The sequence below is a fragment of the Parambassis ranga genome, chromosome 5 (genome assembly GCF_900634625.1).
Source record: "Parambassis ranga chromosome 5, fParRan2.1, whole genome shotgun sequence".
Taxonomy (NCBI): domain Eukaryota; kingdom Metazoa; phylum Chordata; class Actinopteri; family Ambassidae; genus Parambassis; species Parambassis ranga.
Genome location: NC_041026.1, coordinates 6411506 through 6435898, shown reverse-complemented (window position 1 = coordinate 6435898; position 24393 = coordinate 6411506). Strand labels below are relative to the sequence as shown.

At 44.5% G+C, this 24393-nt stretch overlaps 3 protein-coding genes across 3 annotated transcripts in view; 2 read left to right on the top strand and 1 right to left on the bottom strand.

The window, feature by feature from the left end:
• The window catches only part of ripk3 (receptor-interacting serine-threonine kinase 3), a 6886-nt gene extending 4201 nt beyond the window's left edge, over nt 1-2685 (bottom strand). The window contains exon 1 of the mRNA XM_028405833.1: nt 1290-2685. The gene's annotated coding sequence lies outside the window, so the exon portion shown is untranslated. The remainder of the gene's footprint in view (nt 1-1289) is intronic.
• LOC114435852 (adenylate cyclase type 4) overlaps nt 1-24393 on the top strand; it is a 25256-nt gene extending 863 nt beyond the window's left edge. The window contains exons 2-27 of the mRNA XM_028405777.1: nt 12071-12304; nt 13781-14854; nt 16150-16347; nt 16431-16592; nt 16846-16995; nt 17392-17549; nt 18011-18122; nt 18213-18340; nt 18649-18807; nt 19104-19263; nt 19344-19520; nt 19594-19625; nt 19705-19758; nt 19845-19908; nt 19984-20081; nt 20180-20264; nt 20735-20872; nt 20972-21049; nt 21149-21327; nt 21868-21952; nt 22043-22201; nt 22275-22421; nt 22500-22607; nt 22697-22811; nt 22891-23015; nt 23107-24393. Of these exons, the coding sequence (XP_028261578.1) occupies nt 14015-14854; nt 16150-16347; nt 16431-16592; nt 16846-16995; nt 17392-17549; nt 18011-18122; nt 18213-18340; nt 18649-18807; nt 19104-19263; nt 19344-19520; nt 19594-19625; nt 19705-19758; nt 19845-19908; nt 19984-20081; nt 20180-20264; nt 20735-20872; nt 20972-21049; nt 21149-21327; nt 21868-21952; nt 22043-22201; nt 22275-22421; nt 22500-22607; nt 22697-22811; nt 22891-23015; nt 23107-23241 (3846 nt within the window). The 5' untranslated portion in view covers nt 12071-12304; nt 13781-14014 and the 3' untranslated portion in view covers nt 23242-24393. The remainder of the gene's footprint in view (nt 1-12070; nt 12305-13780; nt 14855-16149; nt 16348-16430; nt 16593-16845; nt 16996-17391; nt 17550-18010; nt 18123-18212; nt 18341-18648; nt 18808-19103; nt 19264-19343; nt 19521-19593; nt 19626-19704; nt 19759-19844; nt 19909-19983; nt 20082-20179; nt 20265-20734; nt 20873-20971; nt 21050-21148; nt 21328-21867; nt 21953-22042; nt 22202-22274; nt 22422-22499; nt 22608-22696; nt 22812-22890; nt 23016-23106) is intronic.
• Nucleotides 2864-9900, top strand: khnyn (KH and NYN domain containing). Its single transcript, XM_028405793.1, has 9 exons — nt 2864-3019; nt 4161-4422; nt 4521-4655; nt 5630-7197; nt 7416-7546; nt 7773-7869; nt 8047-8154; nt 8243-8344; nt 8418-9900. The coding sequence occupies exons 2-9, from the start codon at nt 4198-4200 to the stop codon at nt 8809-8811; spliced, it is 2760 nt and encodes a 919-aa protein (XP_028261594.1). The 5' UTR covers nt 2864-3019; nt 4161-4197; the 3' UTR covers nt 8812-9900.

Genomic DNA, 24393 nt, shown 5'->3' with positions numbered 1-24393 from the left:
GTGTCAATTGTACTGGGGGTGAATTTTTTTTATAACTCACTTGTTTTAATTATATTCAGACATAAAATTATGCCAAATTATGGGCGTTGCTACTTTGAGTGACAGGTGGCTGGTGTATCACAGTGCGAGTTTCCTGCTAATGCGATCGCCCGCCCCCCTAAACTCTGCTCGGGCTCCCCTCTTTGTCTGTATTTGGAGTGTTGGTGGACTGTGCCGCTGCCAACATGGCGGCGGTCGGAGCATCCCGGAGCCTCCCACCGAGCCTCAAAACGGCTCTTCAGAAACAAACATCACAGAAGCTCTGACCATAGTTTTTACTGTCAATGGTTGAAACCAGCAGTTTTCAGTAACACTTGTCAGAAAACCACAGAAGAGAGACCTGTCACAACATGTCTGTCTGCTGTCTCCTTGGCCATGAGCTTACTGTACTCTTAAAAACATGAAATATAATACATAACAGTATATAATACATTGGCTGTGTGAAGGAGTGCTATCGCAGGTCCTTCCTACCTGCGGCTGTCAGACATTACAATCAGGCCTGCTCACATATATATCCACTCCCAGCTAAAGCCACACTACCTCCTGTATAATGACTTTGATCATGTGATCTTGTCATACACTGCAATAACTTTATTTTTACAGCTCTTATGTAAATAATTTAAAATGTCATTTTCACCACCTACGTACCTGTGCAATAACAATTTCAGTACTGAAGTCACTTTATTCTGGTATTCAATCAAGCATTCATTCACCTTGTATTCATTTTTATTTATTTATTTTTATATTTATTGCTATTCTTTTTTATGTGTGCTTCTATGGTACCTGCTGTAGCACTGTGAATTTCCCCTGTGTGGGACTAATAAAGGATTATCTTATCTGTTGCACAGAGTTGTACTGAATAACAACAGCTTTCATTTATTACCTGTGATACCTTCCACACATCAGTTTTGGTTGGCCTACATTTGTCCTCAAGTTTAAAGATCAAAAATTCCTTGAACTTTCAAAGGTGTGACATGGCTGCAGTAATGTTTGTTTTAACAGGAAAACACGTTGAAACCAGTTCTGACCGGACTCATCAGAGTCATAAACCCAGAGAAGACAGGTTAAAGTCATGCAGCCAACCACCCTACATGCAGCAGGAAACCACAGTCTTTGTTGTTCAGCGCCTCAGTCACACAGAAGAAACCTACATTTAGTACTTTAACTTCCCCTAATCAACAATTTCAGGACAAGCACACAGTAATCTGAGGACCATGGTGCTTTTTCAACTAAAGTAGGGAAACACTCACCAACTTCAGCGCTCTGTTGTTCTCCCTCATCACACTGCCGGAGGTCTGAGTGTGTAAAAACCCTCCTGCTCATTCAGAGACTTTCTACTCACTGCAGCGTGTTATTGGTGAAAGCAGAAGTGAAACAGCTCAAGGCCATCCCATAAATCCTTATCTCACTTCCGCCTGTGGGTTGCCCAGGAAACAGACAGCTGTTTGTGGATGTGTTGTGACATGTCAGGTAACATGGCGTTGTCCATGAGCATAACTCTAATACATATTAGGTCAGTTTTAGCACTTTGTACTTTGTAAAATACATGTTTTTGGGTCCTGTAGATAAAATGCTGCACTGTTTTATGAACTGATGCTGAAAACAAAACCCATTTTTTCATTTTAAGGGGGCTCAAATAAGTGTCAGTATAATTAAAAGTAAATGACAGGGCAATAATAATAATAGTACAGGGGGAATCAGAACATTTATTTGGTATGTTGTCATGTGTTTAGATAGATACCAATCATGCCTGCTCACCCTGATAGACTGAAGCCTACAGTGACACCACATGACAGGGTGGTTTTGTATTTACAGTCACATGATAAAGGATCACAGGGTGTGCGTGCTGAGCTGCTCCGCCTCTCTCTTCCTTCTCTCTGCCTTTCTGTGACCTCAGGGGGAGACTCAATCCATAATCTGGATAAATTATGCCTATGATGTCACCTTTGAACACAGGGAAATGTAGGCTGCATGCGTCAAAACAATTCAGAGCAAATAACATGACACCAATACTTGTCACGTTGTCCAAAATGGATGAAGCTTATTTGTAGTTATATATTTGATTCATTTCGACAAGTCAGAAGTGTAAGCGTAGGTGTTTCTTTCGAGATAAGAGTGGGCAACAGGGCGACTCATAATGTGTCGCCGATGTAACCCATGTTTTTGTTACTATAAATAAAGATGGGCAAACCCTCCATGATGGTAGTCGTGACTCCGCCTACTTTTGGACGAATCCAAAAAAAAGGGATGCCATTTGAGGAACTGCAGTTTTTGTCAATCTATGAGGAAAATATAATAAATAATTAACAATAGTTTAGTTTTAATAAAGAAATGTTCTCTTTGTGTTTGTCAGCTTTAAATTAGTTGGAAGGAGGTGACTTCCTGTCTGTGAAACACTCCAAAACGAGGTGAAAATTAGAGCCTTTTAAAAAATATTTCCAAAAACACACCAATAATAATAATAATAATATTATATTATTAATAATTATTATATAGTAAGCTGCAGCAGTCTGTTTTGAGGAAAAAACGAGAAAAAAAAACAAGTCTGACGTCACTGGAAATCCCCTTTTCCTGTTTCACAAACGTCAATAAAACTTTTAAACATAAAACTATAACTGCGCTGTTCAAATGTTAATAGACGCCCAGCAGAATCATTGCGTGACATTTTGACGCATTTTACGTCCACGCGAGTGTCCGTGTGCAACACTATCAGTGTGTCACAAGGCTCGAGTTTAGTTTCGCTTTTGTCTTCGGGTTTTTTTCGGCTGTGTCATGGTCTCCCGGTCCACCGGAGCAGGCTTCCTCCTCCTCCTCTTCCTCCTCCGCCCCCGCCCCGGCTGTGGCTCCACTGCCTGTCGCGGCCGCGCTCCCTCCATGTGTTGAACTTTGGACTTGTTGTTGTTGTTGTCTTGTGATTGCGGAAGACTTGAGGCGAGCTGCTGGAAACGAAACTTTGAAGACTCACCGCGATCGAGCTCACGTAAGACACAGAAACACGATGTTTTATCCATGTTTAGACACAGAAGCTGCCTCCTTCTTCTTCTTCTTCTGGGTTCTCCTCTGACGTGCGGAGTGTATTTCCTGGTTTGTTTCTGTCTTCGTGAAGACGTCCAGATCGCGCAAAGGGCCACATTTCAGACGCAGGTTTTGCGCTTTATTCCGTTGAAAGCAGCAGAGACGGGCTGTAAATCAGCCAGGGGTGGTGGTGTCTGTGAACAAATGCAGATGTGTCCTGTATGAGCAGCAGAGGGACAGTTTGGGTTTTCTACTCCACCATCTATGCGGCGGCTGAAGGGTTAAACTTCTTCCTGTTTATTTTATAGGCCTACTAAACATTCTGATACATCTGTGAACTAGTCCTTCTTGTACTTGTTGGCTTGTTGTTGGGATCCTGGCCAGGGCTGTGGGAGGCTATAAAGGTCATAAACCCCGCCTCCCCCCATGTTAGTGGATGGGACACCCACTCAACTAAAAACCAGAAGTCCCTCTCAGATTAATGTACCCACAGCTGGATTATGGATCAGATAGTTTTTAGCATCTGTGGTCATTTTCCATATTTTTTCAGATAATGTATTTAATTAGTTTAAAGATGGAGAAAATAACAGCTGATGGAGCTGCAGAGTGGATGGATGTTTGTGCAGCACTTGATACTCTGGCTTTACCTTTGTACAGGTTCCACCCCCCCAGGTTTCCATACAGCTGCTTAGAGTCTGTATGGGAGGCCCCTAGCTGTCGCCATCTTGGCAGCAACAAAGTCCAACATAAGCAAAGAGGTGGGGCATGAGTCAGGCACCGGGTGTGACGTGGGTGGATGGATGTGAAAGCAGGGAGCAGCTAGCAATCTGATGCGTCAGAATTTAAGCTAAGCTTTGTTTCTAAAAATGGCCACCTGCAGGCGGCTCTAAAAGTTGCCCTGACAGCACTTTTTTTTTTTAACTCTTTTTAAGATTTTCTGGGTGATATCCCACAAACAAACTGGCTAAAGTGATCTGCTTTGTTTACAGCATGCAGTACATCCAAGCTAACTTGTGCATTATGTTACATAACATGTGTGTCCAGGTGTGTTTGCCTCTGCACTGCCCTGATTTGATGATCATTTGATGCTCTAATGTCTCCCACAGTATGTTCATGACTCTGCCGCCAATATAAGACGCCTGGATGGACGGTGAAAGAAGTGATGTAGGAGGTGGCAGTGATCCCGAGGTGGAGGATGAGTTTACATGTGCCGGGATGCTGCAGGGCGCTCTGACCTCCCTGCACGGCACCGTGGAGCGGATATTCAGGGTGACGTTCGGCATCGGGGCGGACGACCTTCCCCACGGCAACAGCGGTCAGATATGGCTGAAACTACGGGGGCGGAGCAGCGACGTGAAAGCTGCAAAGGTGAACCACCTTTCCTGGATTTGTCACCATCAGCTTGTTTTAAAATAAAAAAAAAAACACAAATCGATTGATGACACAAAATTCTGCTCGTCTTTCAGTTATTTGTAAAAGGAGTCGTGAACCTGGAGGAGCAGCAGGAAGTGTTGTATCCCAGCGTCCTTCACTGCGTCTTCTGTGGAGCCAGAGGTCTGTTCATGGACAGCCTGATCAAAAACACCTCAGCACATATTGTGGTAAGTGTTGCATTTAAGGCCCCGTTCACACTGGAGAAAGTCAATCCAGCTAGAGTAGGATTGAATCCAGATAGCCTGGATACGTTCAGACCTGTTTTCAAATCTGGCTATCCCACATGCGTGTCCGCGCTCTATCCGGCTTAATCCGGCTTGTTTGTTGTCCTCCGAACCGCTAGGTGGCGCCTTGTAATATACAGAGTCCAGTCAGGCCACGGTAGGACCGCATGTGCGCATGCGTTGTGTCACTCACTCGTTCCTTCCTTTTTTTGCGGTTCAAAAGGCAGTTTATTCCTTTGTAGCCCTGTGGAATATAAACTCGGGGAAAAGCTGTCGTAGTTAGACGGTTGTTTACATACAGCTCACGTCGTTAGCTGGATTGTAAGCCAATCTGCCTAGATCCACCTCTGAGAGGTGGAGCGAAATCAGTCCGGAATCCCACTCTAGCCGAATTAACTTCCCCAGTGTGAACAGGGTCTGAGTGACTGTACAAAGAAATACATTGTAGGCTTTAAAGAATAAAATGAAACCCCAAATCACTTCCACCGTTGCACCATCAGCCTCGTACGTAACACTGATATTGACTAATAATTAAAATACTGACTAATATAATGGAACTACAGTTCTGTTAAATGAATGAAATGAATTCACATTATTAGTTAATAATGGCGTTACGTCATCAAAAAGACGTTGAAAGTCTGCCATGTTGTCACTGGGATTTTTTTAGTCTATTTTTAACATGAATTGTTACAACACAGTTATTCTCAGGAAGGTTTCACTGCTTTCTTGTAACCTTATTTTTCATTTCTTCTTCTTTGTTTCAACACATATTTGTAGAAATATCTGTGTATTTAACCATAAAATCCACAAAGGAATCTAAACTTGAGATTGTTGTAATCTGTCAATTAAAAATATTCGGTAAAAAATACTAAAAACTAACTAATGAATGTCTTTCTGTTTCCTTCACATAAAACCAGGTGGGCTCTCCAGAGTTCCTGCTCATATCAGGTCTTGCTGAGCCGGTGGTGCGGGCGTACTCCCTGATTACGGACCTAGTGGAGAGGTATGAGGGCACACAGTCCAGACGTCCTGACGCTGGAGACAGGGGCTCGGGTGAATCCTTGGATTCACGCAGGGCCTTCAAAACTCTGGTGGAGAAATGGGAGGACAGACACATCCTGGATCTTCTTGTGCTCCCAGGGTCAGTGAAGGAAATCCTGCTGGATTTGGTGAAAGAATCAGGGCTTGGATCAAGTCCACCTGATGTATATACAGGGGACTCCGAGGAGGGCCAATGGGACAAACCCACTAAAAACATAGTCCCAGATCGATGGGCTGAAGGGATCGATAATCCTCCAAAAGACTCATTATTCCAGTCTTCTTTCACCCCTGAAGGTACCCGAGGGAGGGCGGAGGGTGCTGAAGAGAGACTTGTGCATTTTCCACAGGAGGTGGGGGAAGGGGAGCAGCTGGCAACTTTAGGTACCAGAGTTGAGGAAGAAGAGGTGCCGTTATCAACAGGAAACAAGGAGTTTCTGCTTTTGAAGTTCTTCACTGCCATGGGATACACAGAGGATGTTGTGAAACAAGTCCTTGCCAGAACAGGACCTAAAGAAGCATCTCAAATTCTGGACTTGGTTCAACAGGAGCAGGATCGCAGTGACCAGGAGCAGAAAAATCATCTAGTTGTCCAAGATGAAGAAGCTCTGAATCAGAGGGAGGGGAACCGACCCTGCGAGACGGAGCACAGAGAGGAAGACCAAACAACTGTGGTAGGAGATGGAGAAATGGAAGGAGTCCAGGAAGGAGAGCAGGTTAGAGCATCAGAAAGCTCAGACACAGAGGTGTTGATGGCAGGACAAGAAGAGGACTTTGTCCTTGGAGTGGTGAAGAAAGCAGCAGCCAGCTGCGGGTACGCCGAGCAGAATGTAACTAAAGTCTACAACATGTTTCCTAATGGATCCTTCCACCAGCTGCTACTGGAGCTGCAGCGGGAAGGGAACCAGGACGCCATCAGGGAGGGACCCCGGGAGATGGATGACGTGGTGCTGGAGAAAGATGAACCAAAAATGGGACCGGTGGATGTTGACAATATAGGAGCTACTTCTACTTTCATGCTTGCAGAAAAGTGCAGCTCTGATCAGGAAGGACAGTTAGACTGGATGAATACAACTCAGTCGAAGCAACATCAGCCTTCAAAGTCACAAACCGTCCTGCCTGAAGTCAAAGGGCCACCCATGATTACTTATCCCTCAGCCCTAGCTCCTCCTCTTGACAATCAGCAGGACCAAGCAGTCTACTGGTTCAATCCACCCACTCAGTCCAAGCAAACTCATGACAACACAAAGACCATCTACCCAGCCAAGAACTCACCTCCCACCAGGGCGAGGGAAAGACGCAGATTCACGCCGGCTTCTTCTTCGGTGACAGGGGAGCAGCGTTTCCTGGAAGGCCTGCAGGTCACCTTTGACCTTAAGCTTACCGATAAGCCTGGTAACCCGAAGCTGAGGACGATCATCATTGATGCAAGCAACGTGGCCATGAGGTGGGAATATCTATAGACCAAACCTGTTTACTAAGAGGTTGTTTTTCTAAATGAGTTTGTTGAGGTTGTTTGTTGAGTGATTTCCATCTCGGCTGAGGTCTTCAGCATGTAGTCTTCCCCGTTACCATCACAGTGCTCTGTTCACTGCACTGTTGTCCTCATCAATGAAGATGATTCCTGTGTTCGGGTTCCTTAACCTCTGCATGTATCTTCTGCAGTCACGGCCTGGGTCACTTCTTCTCGTGTCGAGGAATCGCTCTGGCTGTGCAGCACTTCTGGGACAGAGGCCATCGCTACATCAGTGCTCTGCTTCCACAGTGGAGACAGAAGATCGACCCCAAGATCAAAGGTAAAAAAAAATAATCCTGTGCCAGAGTTATCCTCCACAAATATGTGGACCTGTTGTGGTTGTAAAATTACCTTTTTTTTAATTGTATGCATGTGCAGTAGCAGAGGGAGAATATTGTACTCTGAGAAACATCAGAGAGGGCTGGACACATGTGGCCTTGTGGTGTGTGTGTGTGTTTTCCCCTCACAGCAGACTAAACATAGTGTTGTTTGTTCCTGTCTCTCAGAGCAGCATTATCTGACAGAGCTCCAGAAGCTGGGCCTGCTCTCCTACACCCCCTCCAGAGAGGTCCAGGGCAAGAGGATTAGCTCGTATGATGACAGGTACTCTATACACAGCTACTGACCCCGTGTGTCAGCTGCCTCTGGACAGCATCTTGTAAGACTGCTCTGAACCACTAGGTGCAGTAGCGAGTCATTTGAAACAGCATTGATTAGGGTCACAGAGGGTAAGTAGCCCAGGTATTTCCTAACCCTCTTTTCTCCACCCACCCTCCACAGATTTTTACTACAGCTTGCACAGCAGACAGATGGTGTGATTGTAACTAACGACAACCTCAGGGACCTCTTGGATGAGTCGCATGTGTGGAGGGACATCATCAAAAAGAGGTGAAGTTGGTCAGGATGGTGCCCCATCAAACAAATCCTGTCTTGATTTACTGTCTCCTGACCTCCTGATCTCTTTTTGCCTCCGCAGGCTGCTTCAGTACACGTTTGTTGGGGATCTCTTCATGGTCCCTGATGACCCATTAGGCAGAGGAGGGCCTCATCTGGATGACTTTCTACGTTCAGACCACAGGTAGCAAACCAACTGCATCAATCTGAATGCTGGCCCATGCTTGTGTGAATTACTAATTCCTTGTCCCTATCAGGACTCCTGATCCAGGAAATCACACTTTTGCCGGCTTAGCCACTGCACTCCCTACCTCTAAACAGCCGCGCTCCCAAACGGAGGTCTTGAACTTCCGTGACCGAACATTAGGGGGTGCTCTGGATGCATCAGGCAGAGGTGGGCGGGGTAGAGGGAGAGGGCGTGGACAAGGACGGGATGCGGGGCAGCAGCAGCACAGGCAGCATGGAACCACAGGACCTGGGAGGGCGGTCAATGTGGACAGAAGTCCCCAGGAAACCGTTGACCTGAGAGAGCGGCTCTGTCAGGTGTTCCCAGGTCAGGACAACATGGTGACGCTGGTGCTGCAGTGTCACCCGGCAGAGACGGACATCAATGTGCTGTCCGATCTCATCTTGGAGCACCACAAGGACTAGAGGTCTTGTGTCTGCCACTAAAGTGAGTACTGTGATCAAGACGACGACTCATAGGAAGTGGGCTTCTGGCATCCCGCTCTTCTCTTTTAGCATCTTGTGTATAGCTTTCAGGTGAGAGGACCAAATTCTTGAGATAGGTGATTGTAATTATCTCCATTGGTCACCAGCTGACTTCAACCAGCATTCCTATTACCCTGGATGGCTTTAGTGACATTTTTTAGCATGACAAACGAATACAGTAAACATGTTAGCACTGTGAGGATGTTAGCATAACCTGACAGCATTTCAGGAACAGCTGGCACTCAAAAATGACTTGTGGATCAGTGACTGGATCAATTGTAGCCAGTACTTTTTAATTGTAAGGAAATACAAATGAAATTCCTAGGAGCCTGCTAATGCAATTAAAACTAACATGTGAACACTGTAAACAATGCGGTACCTGTTAGCATTGTGAGGATGTTAGCATAACTTTACATCTATGGTTGGAAAGAGCAGGCGAAACATTTGGTAAAAAAGATGCTAATGTTTTCCCTAATACGACTGACTTAGACACCAGCAAAAATAATGACATTCTCATTAGCCTCTGACTTGTGTGTGGAGTGCTAAATATTACCTTACCAATACACCAATCGCATCAAGGCCGTTAGCATTGTGAGGATGTTATCATAATAAGTCTGCTAACAATGCTAAAAACAATGCTCTTTTTTTAGCTTTGTTGCCGATGTCTGCTGCCAATTAGCATCAGAGCTGCTAGCTAGCGTGGCTCTTTAATGTGTTTCTCTTAAAATCCTCTTAAAACTATAAGCAGGCATGATCAAACCTCCACTTAATATGACTTTTGGACTTTTATATATATATATATATTTTTAACTTATTTTTATTCACCAGGAGTTTCATGTCTGCAGCTTTCTGAAATCATATATGGTGCAAACTAAGACCAAAGTTAAACCTGTTTTATCTACAGTGTGTTTCCACATATGGCCATTCACAAGTTCTATTTAACATAGTTAAATATGTTTGTATCTTTGTGATTGTATTGTGCATATTTGTACATTTTAAGACCTTAATAAAGTATTTCTTGAAATGATAGCTTGTGTTTCAGCCTTTTTTAAAGTCAGATCTACTTAAATTTGCACCATGAGCTGTAGTTTCTCAGCAACACCTCATTAAACTGGGAATAAATTAAGATTGCTGTTCACCACAGTGTCCACCAGAGGTCAGGGTTCACCTTTTTTCTGGACATGTGACATGACGTCGTGCCACAGTATTGTCAGGCTGCTACAAAAAAACACTCATGTAACACTTAAATTGGAGCTTTATCCCTTTGAGTTCATGTCTTGCCACATTTTTTGTGTTTATAGGATTCGTTTCCTGTCAGATGTTTGCTACGCCGTCCTGTTTTGTTGTATTTCTCTGATTTCCTTGCCTTCATCCGCTTCCTCTTTTTCACTATTGTGATATTTTGTTTGCAATAGGTTGATAACACACGATCTATTTGTGTTTATCCAGGAAAAGGCAGAGATTAGGGCCTGAATGCAGGCTGACTTGTTGCTTTCTTTGGACTTCACAGAAGAGGAGTGAGGCGTCGCTTTTTCTTGAAAATAGATGCATATGAAACCGGTCCGGTGAGGTCCGTAACAATAGAGAAAATAGACAGCAGCACATCTATTTTAGGAACATCCTGAACACGACAAACATGATGCATAACAGAGAAACAAAGGATAATTAGCTATTAATGCCACAGTACAAAGCATAAACTTAACATTTATGTTACGCAGTATGAAATTACAGAAACTACATTTTCATGAATTACAAACATTGTTTTGTTCATTCTTAAATTGTCAGCAGACAAAAAATGTTTTCCCACAGCATGAAGATAGCTGGCTAAAATGCTAGCTTCCCCTCACACCAAGAGGTGCGCTAAGCTATTTACTTAGCTGCACAGCTAGCTTCCTAAGCAGACCTAGCTAAGAAACAAACCATCTAATCTTGATGTGTTGTTGCTGGTCTCCACATGGTGCACCTGGTGACCTCGTTAGCGCACTAGCAACAATGCTGAGAATGTTAACAGGCTGATCTGCAGTACGCTAGCAACCTGGCTAGGAAAGTAGCTTGCTAGCCTTTGGTATACGGGTAAGCTAGCTATCTTTTCATGCTGTGAACAGGCAAACATTCTCTGCTGCCATTTAAGATACTATCCTGACCATGCTAACAGGCTACTATCTTGATGCTAACAGGCTACTTTCCCCACCATGCTAACAGGCTACTATCCCCACCATGCTAACAGGCTACTTTCCCCACCATGCTAACAGGCTACTATCCCCACCATGCTAACAGGCTACTATCCCCACCATGCTAACAGGCTACTATCTTGATGCTAACAGGCTACTTTCCCCACCATGCTAACAGGCTACTATCTTGATGCTAACAGGCTACTATCCCCACCATGCTAACAGGCTAATTTGGCGTCAGCTAGTAACTCAGCTAAGTTAGTATTTCTGACACAAAAACTGTATTTTACAGACAAACATCATCTTCGTTAGATTTCTGACGTCTGGCTTTTAGCCTTTAATTAGTAGAACATGAAATCAGTGCGTGCTAGATCTCAGCAGCCGGTTTCATCTTCACGAGGCAATAAAGGAAGTGTCTGCAGCGTCCACGCTGCAGGACGAGTGTGCATGTTTGCTAATGTTGTAAAATTGTTTGCCAATATAGAGAAATATTACTACACCAATAAAGCGGCCGCGTTTAAAAAACAGTAAATGAGACAGGAGAGACAAACTCAGACAGTACTGCAGGTCATTTATTCAGTCAGTCATTTAAAGAACATATGATTTAATATGTGTAAATAATAGTGCACTCTTTTTAACCTAAGTTTTGCAATATACATTCATTTGTGCATTGCTGTTTGCACTTTTTAAATATATATATGTGTAATATATTATATTTTTGCACCTGTTTTTGTCTTTTACTACACAAATGATTGCTTATGGGTCAGACTATGTGTGTGTGTGTGTCAGCAGATGCGCTCTGACCTTTGACCCGTCCTTCCTCCTGCATCCCTGCCTCTCTCTCTCCTCTGTTTACCTTCCGTTCTGTTTGCAGAGCTGCTGCTGGACCACAGAGCGCGCTGCTCTCGCTCTTGCTCGTACTCGCTGCGTCCGTGCGTGCGCGTCCCCGCCGTCCCTCCCGCCTTGCTCCCTCCACCTGCTGCTGTCTCGAACCTCTGGTCCTCGCGCATTCACGGGCTCGCCCGCAGCAGAAGAAGAAGAAGAAGAAGAAGAAGAAGAAGAAGAAACGCGCAGCGGACTTTTAATTTGTATATTTTAACGATAAACGCACATTTTAGAGCTTTTTCTTTAATTTTATTTTCAGCCGCAGAAGTTGACACTTATTTCTGACAACAGTGAGAGAATAAAGAAGGAAGCTGAACGTTTAAGAGGGGATAAAGATCTAACTAACAGTTAAGAGGAGGATGCTAGCAAACAGCGAGGTAAGAATATCTGTCTTTTTTCTTTCTTCACCTCCTTTTTCAGACGTTTTAAGCTAACAACATCAGTATTTATAGATAAATCAGCACATTATCAGTCAGGTTGACACAAAAGTGACGTTAAAACTTCAGTTTTTAACCATATTCTGTCCAGGAAACTCACTTTTTTGATGATTATTAGGCTTAAATAACCTTTTAATGATCTGTTTCCATCCGTATCTACTTATTTTTTACACACAAATCAGGTTTTGCAGAATTGACAACATGAATTTACGTTTTTTTTGTGAGAAAACCTTAAAAATCCTCCAAAAGCCAGACCTCCACTCCAGCCTGGTGGGACCTTCACAGTCTACAAAGGCCCCTGAAGTGAGGCACAGCTGTGTACAACATCCTTATTTACATGGTCATAATACTATTCAGGTTTTGGATCATCCTTAAACACAGTGGAGAAGTGTGGCCTTATGTTCTTCTAGTTTTATCGTCACAAAACATCGGCGAGATTTCAATTTCAAAGCATCTAAAACTGTCTTCAGACAGGTTAACTTGATTACCTGCCAGTTTTAGCTCCTGAAAAAGAAATATAACTGTCACCGGCGTGCAGAGTGACTCTTAGGACTCACGAATGATCCATAAAATTGGATCAACCTTATTGCGAGGTCGGCCTTTGTAAGTTAATACAGCTTTTAAGCACGTTTACACCTATACGTACATCTGAACCTGATAAGAAACAGGATAAGATACAAAATCATGATACCAATATGTACACAGAAAGACCTCCAGTGTTCCTGAACTGTGTCTGACTGTAAAAGTGTTGGAAAAACCCTTCTCACAGACGAGCAGAACGGAGTAGTGAAACCAACAGATACAGGAAAAAGGACACCAGTGGATCGCACAGTAAACTCTCTGTCTTTACCACATAGTGTGACAGAAGTGTTTTCAGCCTCAGACACACACACACACCGGCCGTGGAGTGATGTCATTTAATGTAAAAGGGTACGGCTTTAATTTGACCTGCTACACAGGGCCGGTCGCTCCAGGTGAGAGGTATGAATCAGATGAATTACTGTGTTAATCCCTCCATGACGTTTTCTTTAATGAAATCAGATATGTATTTGCAGCAGAGGAGACAGATTAAATCCATGGAGCTGGGAGGCAGCGGTGATATTTGGGTGAACTGATCGGACGGTTTTGTTTTTGTCACACAGAGTAAAATCACCGAGTGCAGGTGGTGACTGGAAAAAATGTTTTAAATGTGCGCTGGGTGCGTCACTTGCATATCATTCCAGTACACACCTGAACAGTGTGTGTGTGTGTGTGTGTTACTGGGGAAGAGCCTGCAGCTAGACCAACAAGTTTTTTGCATAATGGGGAAATGACTAGAAGAAGTCTGTCATAAAGTGGCATTAAAACCACAGGGCTGGCTGTCGCACTAACACAATGCAGCTTTGTTTACTCTGATTGTGTTGTATTTTTTTGTAGGGAGACTCTTCTTCCTCTCAGTATGGACCAGTGCTCACTGAAGGAGATGCAGTTTAAGATTCCTTATCACCGATTTCTGGGACCTTAGATCAAAGGAGCCAATTTACAGAAACAAACAAGACCCGCGGAGGACAGGATACGAGGTTTATCATGTAGACAAGCTGTCAGACAGCCAGAGGAAGCACAGCGACAGGTCGATAGACTGTGAAATCCTTCACACTCCCACAGGTCACCATGCCAGATGTGTCCCAAGGATTTCAGGACCCGGTGAGGCCTGCCGAAGAAGCGTCGCAGGTGTCCTTAGTCCCGGATATTGTTGTCATCTCCAGCGAGGGGGAGGACAAAAAAAGCCCAGAACTTCTCAGTAGCCAGTCAGGACTGAGTGCATCCCAAATTTCAGTAGAGGTGGGTGTTGTGAAAACAACACAGGCCCCTGAACCCCTTAAGACCAGTTCTTTGCTGAGGGGAACCAGCGATACCCAGCCCAGCACGGATCACGATGCCTCTGTCAGATCATCCTGTGATGAACTACCAAATGAAAACGGCAGGTCAGTACCGATGAACAGCTACAGCGACTCAGACTACAGCAGCACAAAATCCAGCCCGGGTTACGCTTGCAGCAGTTTCAGCGCTGATCTCTGTGATATGGAGCTATCAGAGCTCGAAAAGACCAGCTCTGTGTCTCCCATCAACTTGTCTGAATCCACTTTAGACAAGTCTAACACAATCACCAAAGCCAGCCCAGATGATGAAATTAAATCAGCCCTGACCGCTGAGGTGAAGGAGGAAAACTCCCTCAGTGGTAGTTCGCCTGCATTTGCTGATGTTTCTACCAAACTCAACCAAACACGGGGCAGCATGGATGTCAGGTGGGGCGAGGAGGAGGATCGAGACGATGACAAGAGAAGCACCCGGTCCAGGCGGAGTGTGAAGGAGGGGGTGTGTTGCTGCTATCAGGCCGTCCACAGGGCTTTCCTGCGGTGTGTGGAGGAGACTCCGGCCACGCTGTCCGGACTGGTGCTGTCTTTGCTCTTCTGTGTGGCCATCATCATCCTCATTCCCACCACTGGAAGGGTGAGTGTGTACAATAATAATAGTTAAGCATGTCCTCTGCTAGGATTGGCTGCCTGTTTCATGGATGCAGTAGTAACAGGGGGGGGCAGGGATGCTCAGTCCCCCTAGGTTTGCTGGGAATTATGATGGTTTTACTGTCCATTCATTGCCTGTGTTTCTATATTGTTAAGGTGACATAATTAATCAATATCACTTAGCTTAATCAGCAGCCTAATAGGGCATATTTTAACTTTTTTTAGTTAGTTCTATGTTGTCTGTGTTGCTCCTGTTCAAGGTTGTTGTCATTTTCTGACCTCCAAGTTTAGCCAACGGTAGCAGTGATGTTAGCACTGAGGGTTGGAGGAGTCTGGAGTATTTTTTGGGCTGCTTAGATGTACCCAGAGACATAACTTGTGATGAAAGGTAGCGATGTGGGCTGACAGGTAAATCCACAGTTTTGCCTCCAGGCTCAGCTCCTTCCTGAACTTGAAAAAGGAGAATGTGAAGCATTTTCTTTAATGCGTGACGATGCAGTGATGGTGTCAGCTCTACGATGCAAATCTGTGTAAATCAGCAAAATGCAGCTACAAGCCCATTGAGCAGTCATAAGAGACTCAGCTCTCAGCTCAGCTCTGGTTTTGACGGCGAGAAGTAAATGTGACTTCACATTCCTGCACAATATATAGGTCATCAGTATTAACCTACATTTAACGAGACCTATATTTCAAAAAACCCTCACATAGAAAAAATGATAAATACCTTTACTTAAACTGGCAGGAGCGGATCAGGAACATTGCACCCATCTGTTTGCAGCCCTGCCTGGCTTTCATGTCTGATGAATAGAAGCATTTTAATTTTAGCCTGGAGTGTTGAAGCAGACAGGTGTTTGTGTGTCAGAACAGGACAATGCATGTTAATGTGAAGTGCTGCTTTTATTCTGTCAGCATTGACCAAGTGCTGCTTTTAAATGAACCTTTTGAACTTGTCAGTGTGAGCTCATTGTTCACTGCAGCAGAAACGATCATGGCTACAACAAGAGAGGATTGAAACATATCTTTGTGCTGTATAATACTCTTTACTCTAAATCAGCTACAGACCAACAAACAGCAGAATTTTTGTCATGTGACTGCTGGTCAAATGTGAGTCAGTGATGGCTTCCTAGCTGCTCTGATAATCAATTTGTTTTTCGTTTTTGTGACTGGGCACAAACAGATTTTAAGCCTAGATTCAAACATACACGATGGATTCTAGGGTTCAGTGTTCACATTGTTCTTATGAAGGAAAAGTTACAGTTTTTCCATCTCATTTTTAAACAGAACATTTTGGTCCATGTGGGCGCTCTGTCTGTGGTTTGCGTGGTTCTGTGTCTGAGCACCCTCCTGCTCATTTGCCTCCCCTGGCTGGCCACTGTGAGGCGCTGCAGAGGAGCACTAGCCCTCTTCGTCTGGGGGACGCTGTACGTCATCGCCGTTGTCTTCATCTTCACGGGCGGACCTGTTACGACATGGGAACAGGTGAGGATGTGCCAAAAAGAAAACGAAATAATCGCTTTTATCGTAGCTGTTTATGTCTAACTCTTCTTCTCTCCACTCCTCAGGTGGCATTTTTTCTCTTCCTGTCTCTGAGCGTGTACACCGTGCTGCCTCTCTCTCTGGCCTGGGCCCTCATGGTCGGGATCGGAACCAGCGTTTCACACATCATCATCATCAGTGTCTATGTTTCCATCACCAGCCCGGAGACACCAGACCTGGCTGCGCAGGTACAGTTTCACATCAAAAATAGTTCCTGTTACTGTTGTCGGGTAAATTTGATACTTTAACTGTAAAGGTCGGTAAAAATTTGCAAATAATCTGTATGTCTAAATGTGGCATAAACTAACGTGTACTTCAGATGTTTGTGGTTTGTAAGCAGTTTCTCTGGAAAAAATGCAAATGATTTTTTTTTTGTCATTGTTAAAGATCAACATAAATTCAAATGTATCTGATTTCCATGCCTGCTGGTTTTGCTCTCAGCTGGTGGCGAATGCTGTGCTGTTTGTGTGTGTGAACTGCGTCGGTGTGTTTCACCTGTGGATGACCGAGCACGACCTGAGGATATCCAGTCAGAAGAGAGAGGAGTTCAGCGCCATACGCTCCCAGAAGGAAATAAGGAAATATCAGCAGGTTAAGCTCACACCGCTTCCACGTTTTATCTTCCCTGCACAGCTTGTCTCATTTAGTCTGAATTGAAAATCGTTATGTCATTACAGAGCTCTCTACGTAGACAGCTTGTATGCTTTTCTTCCTATTAGGGCAATAGATTAATCATTCACTTGTCTGTAGGCCTGGCAGCAACAGGGAAGGCAAACCCACATGCACACTATTGAGAGCAGGTAAACAAATAGATGAAACGTGAGCCACTGAGTAAACATGGCACCGCTTCAAGGAGGCTTTCATGGCCGCCTGTTTCTTTAATGACAGAAGTCCACTGACCCGGCACACAAAAAAAACTCATCACCTACCTTCTCCACACACACACACACAGTTTACCTAACATCCTGTCTGTTTCCATGGTAACAGGAGCAGCTCCTCTTGTCGGTGCTGCCGCGGTACATCGCGGTGGAGCTGAAAACCGAGGTGATCAAGAGGCTGTCCAAGCCCAAGAGCGAGAGCAACAGGAGCGAATCCAACTTCAACAACTTTCACAGCCTGTACGTACGGCAGCACAGAGACGTCAGGTGAGGACAACGCTGGTTTTAACATAACTTTAACTCTCCGCGGAGGACTGAAGTCCAAGCCGGAGGTTTTCATTTCACTCCAAAAGAAGGTCGTTTGTGTTTATGGTGAAGTCCTACAATTCCACATTTGTGTCAGTGTAGAGGCAGAGTGAGAAACAAAAACAGTGGCAGTCTACAGTCAATCTACCAGTGATGAGAAGAAACTAGAAACCAGGCTCATCAGCTAAGACCACCTCACTGCACAGAGCAAATGAGGCGAGGTAGACTAGCTGATCCACGTCTCTGTGAAAACAAAGATGAAGCCGCCCCGAATAGTCTCTGTTTGTTTTTGCCTTTACTTTTTGGCACTGCTTCAACATATAGAAGGTAGAAACAGGGTATTTAAAGAAACACATAAAAGTGACAACACAATCTGCATAAGAATATGTGTCTAACAGTTGTGTGTGTGTGTGTTTGTGCAGCATCCTGTATGCAGACATCGTGGGCTTCACAAAGCTGGCGAGTACCTGCTCTCCTGAAGAGCTGGTCGCTGTGCTCAACAAGCTTTTTGGCAAATTTGACGACATTGCAAAGGTGAAAATACGAAGGAAAACATCACCACAAAGAGCCGTTCAGACTGAACACTGAGGCTCACTCTGTCTCTGTGTGTCCTTCTATCTGTAGGATAATGGGTGTCTTCGCATCAAGATCCTGGGTGACTGCTACTATTGTGTGTCCGGTCTGCCTGACCCCATTCCCAGCCACGCCAGGAACTGTGTTCAGATGGGGCTGGACATGTGCGATGCCATCAGGTTTGTGTATCTCAAATCGCTTCAGTAGTAGTAGTAGGTTAAATCCCCAGACAGCACTGCAGTGTGGAATGAATCCTCCCACCTGATCTCTGGAATAAAGCGAGTCAGTTCTCCTAATTTGCATCAGATGTGCTCTGAATAAGTTCCTCATTCTGCTTCTGTTTAATCTACAGCTGAAACCGTTTTGCATATCCCTGTTGCAAAGTGTAGAAGCACAGAAAACACACACTGTATTCACTAACTGCCTGTTTTTGGGGGCTTGTGTGGATCAAACGGAGTGATTGAATCTTGTTGAACTTATCTTGTAGTAAACTGCGAGAGGCGACGGGGGTTGAGATCAGCATGCGTGTAGGCGTGCACACTGGTAACGTGCTCAGCGGTGTGATTGGCCTGCAGAAGTGGCAGTATGACGTGTGGTCGGACGACGTTACCTTAGCCAACCACATGGAGTCTGGAGGGCTTCCTGGGTGAGAAATCTTCTTCTGTATGCGCTTGTTCTTCTCTGTTTTGCTCTCCTTTTCCGTCTTCTTCCTCTTCATCTGTTTCTTTTCCTTCTTTTTTGTTTCTTCTTCTTCTTCTGCCTCCACTGGTTCTTTTGTGTAGTGATCTATAAGACAAGGAAATAAGGAAGTATAGCCAGGTTAAATAAAAGCATAACAAATAAGGGGTGGCCGTGGCTTAGATGGTAAGAGAGCGGTCATCTACTGACTATAACCAGGTTAAATAAAATAATAGATTATCTTGTTTTTGTAATTAAATCCAGGCGAGTTCACATCACAGAGGAGACCCTGCAGCACTTGGATGCGGCGTACCAAGTGGAGGACGGTGACGGTGGGAGTCGGGATTCTCTTCTTAAAGGAAGAAAAACATACCTGGTGATTGACCCCCGTAAGCCAGACCGAATTTCCCGGAGGCCCAAACAGGTATTGTGTAGATGTTTTGTTGTAAAAAAAAAAAGTCTCAGTACAGTTAAAGAAGTGATTAAGCTGTGTGTTCATTTCAGGCAAACACTCTGGCATCAGGGGAGAACAGGCAGCGGGCGTCTGTCCGGATGTCTCACTACCTCCGTGACTGGCAGACCATCCACCCCTTCGCTGACCTGAGCAACCCCGATGCTACGCACTCCAAGAAGCCCGTCATGCCCACCAGTGTGGTCCACAACCAGTCTCAGCCATCTGCAGTAAGTACTCCCTTCATATTAGTGTGTACAGACTGATTGTTGAATGTATCTAACATGTGTGTGTTTGATCCAGGATGGACAACCCTGTCAGAACAACCCAAACTGGTAAGTGTTTTATTTTAATTCACAGGAGCCGCCACACACACAGTGTATCTGTGTATAACATGTTCTCATTTTGTCCTAGTTTGGTTGTTGATAGTGGTGTTCGAGGATCACTGGACACTCTGGAGACAGCGGGGTGAGAGAGATTTCTTTCATACATAAACAAAGTCTTCATAACTGTGGAGAACTGAATTGATTATTCTGTGAATTCTGATGCTTCAGGAGAAGAGCGAAGAAGCTCAACTGTTTGACTCTTCTGTTTAACGACCTCAGCCTGGAGAAACAGGTAGATTCACTCTCATGTCTGAGTGTGTGTGTACAACAGCAGTGTATGGTACAGATATATTGTTTGTTGTTTCAGTTCCGTCTGTCAGAGGTGAAGGGTTTGCACCACTCCATGAGCTGCATAGCTCTCATCTTTGTCGCCGTGTTCGCTGTCCAGATGCTCGTCTCTCAAAAGTGAGCAGCGCTTCAATCACTGCAATGTTCAGCTCATACCTTCTAAACTAAATCCACAAATAAAATGTGTTCTTTCTGCCTTTTTTTACTCCTTCCAGGGACTTTGAGATGGCGGTATCATACGGTGCGACCTTCCCTGTGCTGGTGCTGCTGCTGTCCATCAGTTTCACTGGATACTTGGAGGTAAGCTAACATGGATGTTTCACCTTTAAAGGTAGGGTAGGAGATTTCATTCTGATGCACTTTTTGTTAAATTAGTGTAACTTCTTCTTACAATCAATTAGTTCGGCAGTTTCACATTAAAACGAAGAATATGAATCATCTGTGGAAGCTATAAAACGCTAAAAACATCAGCCAATCCTCTGGGTGGACCCTGCGCAGAGTATTGGCTGGTTGTCACTCTCTTCCTGCTCTGTGCACCAGAGAGGAGTTTTCAAAATCTCCTATCCTACCTTTAACAAAGCTTAGTGTACATGTATATCACAGAATACAACTGATAGTGAAGGTTGTCCAAATCCAAAGTTCCAATCCAAGCTATTTGTTTCGAGAAATCTCATAGCTACAGTGTTTGTGTAGTACTCTCACTGCCAGTAGGGGGCAGGAGACAATCGTTCCACTGTGTACGAAGCTTCAAACGTGTGTCTCTTTCTCAGAAATGGCGCTCCAAGATGCCGTTGAGTGTCCAGTGGATATCTGGGCTGTCCCGTGGCGTCTCCACCAGGGCGGCGCTGCGCCTGATTGTGGTCACCCTCTGTGTGCTCATCACTCTGCTGATGGCCATCCTCAACTTTGTAAGATCTTTGTTGCTGTTACAGCTACAAAACCAAAACACTCCATAAAACTATGCTGTTGTTTTTTTCTGCTTTCCAACATTTTTATGTTCTTTCCAGTTTTTCCTCCCAGGAACAAACTGCACTTCAATCACTAACAAGACTGAACTAGAAGGTCTCAAGCTCTACACTGTGCCTGTGAGTGAATACATGTTTTCTTCTTATATATATTTGTCATTTGTAAGTTTAGACCTAATCTCTTCATACATCTCTCTCTGTTTAAAAAACAACTACCAGTACTACCTGTACTGCTGCCTGCTGGCCATGCTGGGAGTGATTGTGTTCATCAGGATCTGCATGTCTGTGAAGGCCCTGCTTCTGACACTGGCTGTGGTGGTTTACCTCGCCCTGTTCCTCCACGTTTACGCTCCGAGATCCCGCTGCCTTGTTAACCTGCTTTACCACAATGACTCCATGTGAGTAACACCACATGCATCCACTGTGGATGCACTGTTTTGTTTATTTCTACTCAGTTCCTATTGTGTCCAGGTCTAGAAGCTGGACTTAACAGGATGAGGTTTGAAACACCTGCACTCAAAGCTGATTGGTCAGTCACTAGTTCTTCCTTGAAGTACTGTAAATACGCCTGTACGTCATATTATCTTCATATTAGATTGTGCTCATGGACACAGTCACCATGACGACACTATGGCATCATCCCATACAGTGTTTATTGTGTCTGCACAGGCTGCAGAATGACACTTTCCACATTCACTGAGCGCTCTGCTCAGTCATCACACAGTCCGCCTCGACCCGTCTGAAGTGTTGAGTTTCCTGCTTTTTATCTGCCACTCAAAAGGCCAGATTTTGAATCCTTGTCTGGAGTTTCACATCACCATCATTTATTCAGCAGCGTGCTGTAGACAGATGCCTCCCCGGTGGGGGGGTGCAGGCTCTTCTGTGGGTGACATAAGACACTGTCAGACCCATGGATATGTGTGTTTTTGTGTCTACAGGCCTGGTGTGCTGAAGGACCCTCAGATCATGTCTGGGATTTGGCTGGTCATCTTTTATATAGTCTGCCTCATTCTGGCCCGACAGGTGTGTTTGTGTGTGTGTGTATTTTTTATGTGTGTTTTAAGTAAGTTTAAACTAAGCTTGATTTGTTTTTGCGCATCGGAACTCGGTCAGGACGAGCTGGGCTGTCGAGTAGACTTCCTCCTGGAGCGTTGTTTCCAGTCGGAGAGAGAAGAAATGGAGACGATGGAGAACGTCAACAAGCTCCTCCTCCAGAATGTCCTGCCGCTTCACGTCGCCTCCTTCTTCATGGGCAAAGCTGTTCGAAACCAAGTAAATAAAACAAAACCCATCAGAAACCAGTGCTCATATCTACATGTTAATATATTTTTTAACTCCCTCTCAGGACCTGTACAGTCAGTCATATGACTGCGTGTGTGTGATGTTCGCCTCAGTGCCTCAGTTCAAGGAGTTTTACAGCGAGAGCAGCGCCAACAGGGACGGTCTGGAGTGTTTGCGCTTCCTCAATGAAATCATAGCTGACTTTGATGAGGTATGAGGAAGAACAGGCCCTCGATTACTGTCAGCGGGTGCGGACATTTTGACATTCCATGTTCTCTCTTTCACGCAGCTGCTCTCAAAGCCCAAATTCTCCTCCGTGGAGAAGATAAAGACGATCGGCAGCACTTACATGGCCGCCGCGGGGCTGACTCACTCACCCTCAGGCGATGAAAGAAAGGTCCTATATTCAGCCGTTTATATCTGTCAAGTTGACAGCTGCACCTGTCTTATATATATATTGTGTCTGATCTCTGGCTCCACCTACAGAAGGTGGAGGTGTCCTACAGCCATGTGCGCTCCATGGTGGAGTTTGCCATCGCTCTAATGGGAAAACTGGAGGTCATCAACACGCACTCCTTCAACAGCTTCAAACTCAGGATCGGTGAATAAATTCATTTTAATAACTACTGATGAAAAATGTTTCAGGAAGCACTGATGATGTGAATTATTTTTCCTTGCAGGGATAAACCATGGTCCAGTGATTGCAGGAGTCATCGGAGCCCACAAACCTCAGTACGACATCTGGGGGAACTCTGTCAACGTGGCCAGCAGGATGGACAGCACAGGAGTGCTGGACAAGATACAGGTCATAAAAACAGGCAGAACGTCACACTGATGCTGTTACATATGTGTTACAGGTGTAACATGGTCCTTACTTTTATTTTCTGTGTCCTCAGGTGACGGAGGAAACGGCCGAGATGGTCCAGAGCGTGGGATACTCCGTCACCCTGAGAGGTGTCGTCAACGTGAAGGGCAAAGGGGAGCTCACCACCTACTTTGTTAACACGGAGCAGTCGTCCCCTCAGTTCTAAAGAGATCAGACTCTCAGGCTCTGGCTCCAAACTTGGAGCTGTTCTTCTTGGTGCATCTAATGTGACTCCCCACAGAGACAGGAAGACAATCAGGGGTAACACTAAACCTCTGCATGTTCACCCAGGCCTGCAGTCAGGCAGACCGAGCACCTGCACTGATGTAACAGCACCTGTTAATCATTAACGCCTGTGAAGCAGCTGCCTTGGTCTTTAGGATGAGACACTAAATACAACTCCTGCAGACCTCTCTGCTCCCATCATGCATCTGTATCTGGGTCATCATGTGAGACTACAGAGGACTCTTCACTACAAACCTTCTTCTTCTTTTGGTACACTGAGCATGGCTGAATCACATGCATTGTGACATTCATTTACATAATGGTTGTTGGTACCAAACATTAGTGTTATTATATGAAGGATCGTGTAGACCTAGCCTAACGTTTACATTTTTTCTCATTTCTGTCTGATTTCCTGTTGGTTTTATTAGTACACAACATCAAGTGTATTTAATTGTGATGAGAAAAGTGAAACCAGCATTGAGCTAAAGCTTTTCTCTGATATTTTGCTTTCCATTAGTTCCCACCCTGGAGGTCGGGCTTCTCTACTGGGTGATAAGAAATTCATTCTTTAACATTTATTTATTTATATTCTCTTTTTTTTTATTATTGAACCGGATCATGGTATCTGTCAAAATATTATTGAGGTCTGACTATTTTGTTTAGAATTTAAGGTGAGAATCCCTAATTTGATGTCCAAATTATCATTTGTTTTTAAATCACACTTAAAAAGTGACTTTAAACTCTGAAGTTACATTTTTTTTCAGCTTTTCCAAGAATGCTGAGGAAAAACAAATCCATGTTGTGACATTTTTGAGTCGTTTACCATATGCTCTAACTAGGAAATTATTCAAATTAAACAACCTAGACCTAGGATAACCTCCATGTGGACAGACTATCCAAAGCTCATGTTAGCCGTCATCAACCAAAAATATGATTTGTTGAGTCACTATTGGGTCAGAATTGACAGACATTCTGCTGTAAAACATCTGTAACATATTATAGTGATGCCATGAGGAGTTACTGCACATTTAACATTGCACTTTGTCATTTGTTGTGTTTTTGAAGGGACTTCTGCATGTGTGAATGTAAGAGA